Source organism: Aulonocara sp. 'chitande type north' Nkhata Bay, linkage group LG1, assembly GCF_057382095.1.
Source record: "Aulonocara sp. 'chitande type north' Nkhata Bay isolate Kocher_YH1m ecotype deep benthic linkage group LG1, A_spYH_male_GT1.1, whole genome shotgun sequence".
Classification (NCBI taxonomy): domain Eukaryota; kingdom Metazoa; phylum Chordata; class Actinopteri; order Cichliformes; family Cichlidae; genus Aulonocara; species Aulonocara sp. 'chitande type north' Nkhata Bay.
This window is the reverse complement of record NC_141344.1, coordinates 10578727-10586379: the sequence shown is the minus strand read 5'-3', so window position 1 is coordinate 10586379 and position 7653 is coordinate 10578727. Positions and strand designations below refer to the sequence as shown.

Genomic DNA, 7653 nt, shown 5'->3' with positions numbered 1-7653 from the left:
TGATGTTCAGTTTTTAAGGATGTCAGTGGTTAGTTTCATGCTTCCCCTTTATTTTTCTTTTTTGGTGGGTCAGCTGTAGTGGTCTCAGATCTTTAAGGAGCTTTGTCTGTATTTAAAATCTTCTAGAAATATTAAAGCCTATAGAAATATATTTGTTTTTGGCTTTCACTTCAGCCAAATCATTTATTGGCTGTCAGATTAACACAGAGCAGGGAAATTGAACTGGAAAAAAAACTTTAAATAGGCCTAAGTTATTATTCCTGACCTTCCTCATCCTCATCATGTAGACTTTCCTGGATTTACAGACAGCTACGCCATTGGCCAAGGACAAATGGGGTGACCACAGCGCCTATGAACTGAGCCCGAATTGCCTTAATACGGAAAAGACTTTTATTACAAGCATAATCCGACAAGTACTACCTCAAATGACGGGACTGTAGGCTATTTGGTCTACAGGTATTATTTCGCTGGTGGTATAGAATTAAATTCAGTCATATCTAAATCTCTTCCTGCTCATGTAATAACGATTTTCAGGAATTAAGACAGGAGATTAACTCAGAAACAAAACAAAATAAAACTTCTTTCACTTCGCTGAAGGAAATTGCAACGTAATATTACAGATAAACGCTTTTCGCAAATTTGAAACAACTATATGAATCATTTAAAATGCGTTTTCTCCTTAATCTCAGACTATTCTAGAGTGGTCTCCATAGAAAAAACACGTTTTCGAATTGTAACGCTGAATATTTCTTAACATTGTTCGGAAGAGTAACGCGCAAAATAAATACGCACAGCACCTTACGTCTTTTACTACAGAAGTATTTGATTTTAAAAGTTTGAAATCAAATACAAATCAAATAGATTAAAAAAAACAAAAACAAAAAAAAACTTTTTTCGGACCGTCAACACGGATCATACACTACAGTGATCATCTTAATACCGCTGTCTGTACAAGAGGCAGAAGAGTTAAGCCATAACGAGACGGTCTATAGGCAAAACATCCAAATCAAAGGGACTTTGAGGGACCATGTGAATTTCTCTGCCGGGTTTGATCCTACAAATGACCTTTTAATTAACACAATGGTAAGTTAGTGCAGAGGCTCGCTTCACAAGGGACAAAGCAGCATTCATTCTATGTTCCTCCCTCGTTGCTTAGCCTGAACAGTAACAAAGTGTTTGATGCCACTTCTGATTAGATGCTGACAACAGAGAGATGATGTCCCCTTTCTTCCACAACTTGTGGATTTCACTCACGTCCTCCTCTGAATTATGACCTTCCATCAGCGCAGCGGCTTTATACATCGAGTCAAGATGATAAACTTTGATCAAACCCGCACACGCAAATGTTTTTTAATTGCCTGATTGGATGTTAAGCTGTATAAATAATCACGGCACAGAAAACGAAAGCTCTTGGGAAAAAATGTATTGTTAGAAAAGATGTCATGAATGGCAAACACAGGAGAAGCTCACATTTTAACACAGGGACAAAACATATTTCCAAGTCCACAGCGGATCCAGTCGTTCATAGCCAGCTTTGAGTCCGACAAGCTTTTCTCTTTTTACATCTGGCAAAATGACACGAAGCCACAGACAATTGTAACAAAATATTCAAAAGAGATACAAAGTCAATCAATAAACACGGTAAATAATTAGCCAACAGACGACATAACAAAATAATAAATACGTAAAGAAATAAATAAGTTTGCTACACTACACGATTGCCATACACAAATTCGGCCGTTTTTTTATTCGGCCAGTCTCACACATTTGCATCTAGATTTTTTGCATAAAGTCTTTAACACCATAAAAACAATGTTGTGCAAAATGATAGCCACGTCCACAGTTTGACAGCTCACACTGCAGCAGCGCCAGGTAGTTCCCATGTGTCATTCTGAGGCCGCTAGTTGGCCGGTGTGTCATTTAGTGCATAATAAATGTCCCAATAGTTACTGTGGTATATTTCCAGCGATCTAGGAGGAAGAACAGCAGGGATTGAAATAAACGCACAAAATAGAAGGAAAAAAACTTTATGGTATGAAACATTTCCAAAGAGAAGTTGAGCATAAGAAGAACTGACATACTTTTGACCAAGTTTATGAATGATATTTGACACTAATCTGATAGAAAAAATAAAATAAAAATAAGCAACATATAAACAAAAAGAGAAAGAGTAACTGCATTCTTGTGAGTGTTTGATGTTTTTACTTGCCTCTTCTCTTTCTGTGTGAAAAGCTGTATGTGTGTGTCATGACTTCACTGATTTTTTTCCACTTCAGTGCAGACTCTCACCTGCTTCACCTCTTCATCACTGGTCTGAAAGCAGTGACCTTGTCACCCTGCACGGTCCCACAGGTTTCACTGAGGTCAGATGACTGTGTCTCGGCTTTGCCACTGGAGAATCCTGCACACCCAAGTGAAAACACATCTAAGAAGCTTACCTCAAGCACAAGTTGGCAGAAAGTCCCTCACCACTTTGTAACTCATAAATTGTGTTTGTGAACACAAAAATGGAAAGTTTTGCTTTATTTGTGTACATTAATGTGTTCAAAACAGTATGCTTGTGGCTCATTATGAAAAGACAAACATCAATGTTATCTGTTATGTGAAACTCAGCAGGTAAAAGATAGACATACCTTCAATGGTGGAGTACTGACATGTGTCTGGGAGTGCAGCATAGGATGAACAGTGAAGTTGGAGGCTCTTGGGACCATAGCTGCTAGTGCCATAGACCTTTGAGTGCAAGGACGAGCCCTCTGAAAAGGGGCTCTCAACATTGGTGACACTGCTAGATTCATGAAGGCCTCTAATGCCTGCACATTGTCCAGTGGGAGCCCCGATAAGTCTGGTGCTCTGTAGCTGGCAGTCTCCGGTTGAGTTTCCTGTCCTCAGTTCAGAGCCATGCTGCTGAGGGCTCAGAATGACCCCCGAAGCTGCCGTCCGAGCCAGAGACCAAATCCGTGGCTTATCTGAAGCTTCATAGTGCGACAAGGACACAGTTCCTGCGGCTGGGCTGGTTGAGGAGGGTGCTTTGGACACTACAGGATCCAGGAAGTCAGCCGGGAGAGGAGGAAGGGTGGTGACATTCTTGATGGCACAAGGGAAAGAGTGAAAGCTGTTAGTTAAACTCAGGTGTAGTTCGGAGCTGCAGTCTCTTTTTTGAGGTGCTCCAGATCCTGCCATGGTCCTCTGGAGGTCGTGCTCATCCGATGCCACCTTTTCACAGTCACTGTCCAGCTTGTCACAGTCATCGTCATCCATATCCTCCAGATCACTCAGATGTAAATCCTTTTCATCCTTGCAATCATTAGAATCTACATGAAAGAACAGGTTTTATATTCTTAATATGCTGTTTGTCATGGAAAAATAATAAATACATTCAATTAAATAATTTTTAAACTTTGAAAACCATTTTTTACCAACAAGAAAAAAAATGCAAATCATTACCTTTGGTAACACCGTCTTGCTCACTCTTAAGGTCATCCTTCCTGTCATCATTCGCCTTATTCTTTGGTGACCAGGTCATCTTGTTTTCCTTTTTAAGCCTTCTCCTGGCATTGGCGAACCAGGTGGATACTTGAGTGAGTGTCATTTTGGTGATGATGGCCAACATGATCTTCTCTCCCTTGGTGGGGTAGGGGTTTTTGCGGTGCTCATACAACCATGTTTTCAGAGTGCTGGTGGTTTCACGTGTAGCGTTCTTTCTTCTGGCTGTGCCATTAAAATCTACTGTCCCGTACCTGGAAATACACACACATACACACACACGCATTTAGCCAGGGAAAGAGTCACCATTAGTGCAGAGGGTAAATTATATAGTAGACTACTAATTCAGGTATCCTCTATTGTTACTCTCTGTTGTTTGAAATGTATACAGTTTCACCAGATCCAGGTTCCACTATAGAGTTAGACTCAGACCTCAGATCTAAATGTGTCACCATTGAATGGTTGTTTTTAATGATGTAAAACTTACCTGTCATATTGATACTGTCCCAGTGAGTGATCATAAGGATAGTACGCAGCAGTTTGAGTAATGCCAGAGTGTAAAGTGCCTGTGCTGTCCTTAATGTCATACTGTGGATTCTGTAAAAGAGAAGGCGGTTGTTATACATTATAAACATTCTGAAAGTTTAGATTAAATATGTTAGCATTCTGAAGATATCTGAAAGTTATTTCATGTATAAAGTATCTTAGTTCCATGCTAATAAATAACAAGCAAATGATTCAAACTATGAGTTATTAGAGGCAGAAAAGATTTCCCATACATGACATCGATTTGTCACATATGTATTTTCATTGTGTTTGAAGTATGATGTGATGTCCAAAAACAAGTGTTGTTAACATTTTTTAATAATATTAGTTCAATATTGTTTTAGACATAATGCAAAATACTTAAATAGACAGTCAACTTTAATTATTTTTTTTAAATATAGACGGAAATAGAAAGAAAAGTTTCAGCTGCACTGCAACAACTCAAACTTCTACTTTTTTTAAAGTAAACAATTTGCTCTACTAGTTGAAGAATCTGATGCCCGCCACCCCCAAAATTACAGAAACGAGTGGCAATATTTTAAAACAAAACACAAAAAGGGGGTTTAACTTTAAATTAACAGTAAATTTTGTTCAAATCAATCGTTTTTGACTCTTTGACTCGTTCACCTGTCTCTTTTTCCTCGTTCTTTTGCTGCTTTGAAGGGGAAGTGCGACAAGAGCTGCCGTTGGATTAAAAGACTTATCGAGACGGATATGTTTGCAGTGTGAGATAAATTGATAAACCTAGCTGATCGATCAGCCTGAGACCCCCCCTCCCCCTTTTGCGCATCAAATGAGCCCACCAGAGTGGAGTAGATAGCGGATGGGTCGGTGCTGTAGGGGAAGTAGTTGGCGTAGTTCTGGCTGGCTGCGGCCGCTGCGGCGTAGGGAGAGCTGTACATCCCCAGCGCTGCGTTCAGCTCCGTCCGGCTGCTTGCCAAGAGCCGGTTCTCGTAGGACGGGCAGCAAAAGGAGGCAGCGGCGGCGGCAGCGGCAGTCTGGGAGCTGCCTGTCCCGTCAGAGACCGACCTGGAAATCGAATCGCAGCAAGTCGTACTGGGGTTTGCCGACACGAAAAACTGCATGAAGAGAATTGTGGATAGACATGGTCACTGGCTGTTTCATCTCTCATGTGGATGTCTGTGGCAACTCTGAAGTGACTGGGCTATGCTCTGCAAAAATCTTAGCCTTAGTCTAGTTGCTTTAGTATCTTAAAATGTTAAAGCAACCGGTAATTGCGAGCTGATTTCGTTTGCTGCTCTTGAATGATCACGATTCAGGTGTCGTTGCCTTTACTTGTGACCTGCCTTAATTCAAGGTAAGTCACTTTTCAGAGAATCCGTGAAATGATAGAAAGTAGGTCGCAGGGAAAAATAAAACGATAAGATATAAAATGTCATTGTCTTCTTTTTTTCTCCCCACAATTTAATAACAGTTTTAATTCACTACTTTAAACTGCGTGCGAATGTAAAAGACATAAATAGTTGTTTTCGGATATGAAGATGAACAAGAAAAAGTGACCTGCTTCATTTTATCACCGAATTTAAAAAAAAAAAATGTTTCCGTATAAATAAACAAAATGCAGTTGCAGCAAAGTCCCAATATCAGTGTTAATGCAACGATCTGACGTTTACGTTCTGCCAAAAGTCAAAATGTTGTCCTCGGAGAAGTTGTCTGTTAACTTTTTCAGGAGTAACTTCTGTCCCCTCATCGACCTGAACTTCTTCGAACTTGTCATTTGGAGCAATAAGAATTTATTAAAAAGGTAAATAAAGCGGTTTAATAAAGATTTAAGCCTTTGAAAATACTCCAATCTTACATGTCAAAACAACTCCATCAGAAAGTTTGCTTATGTGTACAGCATGCTTAACAGCCCAATTACACCTCATAGTGTGCGATAGGTGACATTCATCTCTATTGTCATCAGAAAAACACGTGAGTTCATTCATAATTCAGTGTAATTGGACACGGGTGTGTGTGTATCGATATTTGGTTCAACAACAAAAGCTCCACGCGAAAATAGCTGTCAATACTGTCAAAGCAGTCACTCTTTCGTTTATGTTTCTCAAAAAACTAAACGCCTTCTTATTGGTGAAATAAAGGAAAAATATGAATTTAGTCTTGTTTCTGTATACACTATATTTAGGGTAAATGAAAAGCAAAGTGTCTTACCTGTGAAGTTGCATTGTAGGGATATCCAAATTGCGAGAAAGACATAGCTGCTTCTTTTGTTACCATCAGGAATATTCTTCACCCTTGATCGATTGCAACCAATTCTACTTCAAATCCACCGTCTTACACACATTTCCACGCACGGCCTTTCGCTCAATAATAGATGACTTCACTCATAGGAGGGAGACTTTAGGCTGACACCAGCTGCAGATTGTTTTATATGAATGAATAATCCCCCCAAGGACCCAATAAGAAATGAAATTAAGCGTCATTAAGTGCAAAAAAAAATTGTTGTTGTGTTAGCTGAAGGAGGCTTAAAGGATAACGTAAGTCTTCCAAGATATGGACTCTGCTTGTGCTATTATTTGTGGCTCTATAGTTCTTTAGCATTCATCCATGCAAGGGTATCAGCGTGACGTCACTGTAATCCCGGAACGGCAGGGTACCAAGGATAGAATAATGTCTTTGCCAATCACGTCCAACACAGGGTTTTCTTAAGGTGCACTGTACACAGCCTTGTTTCGCTTTTGTAATAGAATTCTTTACCGATTTTCTGAGGTAAAGTCTCGGAAAATTGCACCACTGTTCATTATTATTGAATTGTAACAATGCAATATGGAAACCCTTTGTGAAGTTAAATAAACTAGAAAAGAGAGAGAGAGAAACACCGGCGATGTTTAGGGTGTCTTGTGAGATATTTCATTACTTTTTTACTTTATCTAGACAAATAGAAATAACACATGTTGCCTAAACTAGAAAAGTCTGCACTATTGTCTGCTTAGATAAAACTGATACCTAAAACGCTTTGTATTATTTACAGTGTATCACAGCTATAGATGGCTGGACCTCTAATACTTTTTTTTTTTTAATCTCGACCTTTGTTCGCTTCTGGCTCTTTGGCCAGAGGTCCATCCCAGAGTTAATGACGATGATGTTTCTATCTTTCTCTATTAGAGAGAGGGGCAGTCCCAGTAGGAACGGTTAGAGGGGTTTTTGGCAGGTCAATAGACCAGTGATTGATGCGCGCCTGGAGACCTACGTGACCATTACGCGTAATGCGTAATTGTATCAATTAACAAATGGATACATGCCCTTGTTTAACCAACGAGTAACAGAGTGAAAATATGCCTTAGAGGTGAAATCCGAAGAGCTATGCTAGAAAAAAAGACATTGGAAGCCGTGCTCCCCAGTCTAATTAAATATCCGTGCATGGGGGCGACGAGAATTGCATTTTAATTGAATGATGCTCACTTGAAAGATGGGTAAGGAATGATGCTGCCTCACAGTGAATGAAACTAGAAATAATTTTAAGCCTTATTAGATTAGGAGCTCAGCCATTACCAGTTGTCTCACTCTCTCCCATAAACATAAACAAGCTTTACCCTCTTTTCGTGTGTTGAGATGTTACCGGTAGGTAAGAGATCTGTTTATTTCTCTTCTACACTCGCCACT

The 7653-nt window shown here is 39.7% G+C and overlaps 1 protein-coding gene across 3 annotated transcripts; it reads right to left on the bottom strand.

Annotated features, from left to right (window-relative positions):
- Nucleotides 1-1415: 1415 nt before the first annotated feature.
- irx6a (iroquois homeobox 6a) lies at nucleotides 1416-6833 on the bottom strand. 3 transcript variants are annotated; one of them, XM_086264455.1, is made up of 7 exons: nucleotides 6202-6833; nucleotides 4833-5058; nucleotides 3971-4080; nucleotides 3445-3737; nucleotides 2634-3311; nucleotides 2290-2401; nucleotides 1416-1970 (listed from the first exon to the last, which is right to left on the bottom strand). In XM_086264455.1, the coding sequence occupies exons 1-6, from the start codon at nucleotides 6213-6215 to the stop codon at nucleotides 2295-2297; spliced, it is 1428 nt and encodes a 475-aa protein (XP_086120581.1). In that variant the 5' UTR covers nucleotides 6216-6833; the 3' UTR covers nucleotides 1416-1970; nucleotides 2290-2294. The 3 variants fall into 3 exon arrangements, with proteins under 3 accessions (XP_086120581.1, XP_086120519.1, XP_086120640.1); XM_086264393.1 differs by having other exon boundaries at nucleotides 4833-5108; nucleotides 6202-6832; XM_086264514.1 differs by lacking the exon at nucleotides 4833-5058 and having other exon boundaries at nucleotides 6202-6832.
- Nucleotides 6834-7653: the final 820 nt, after the last annotated feature.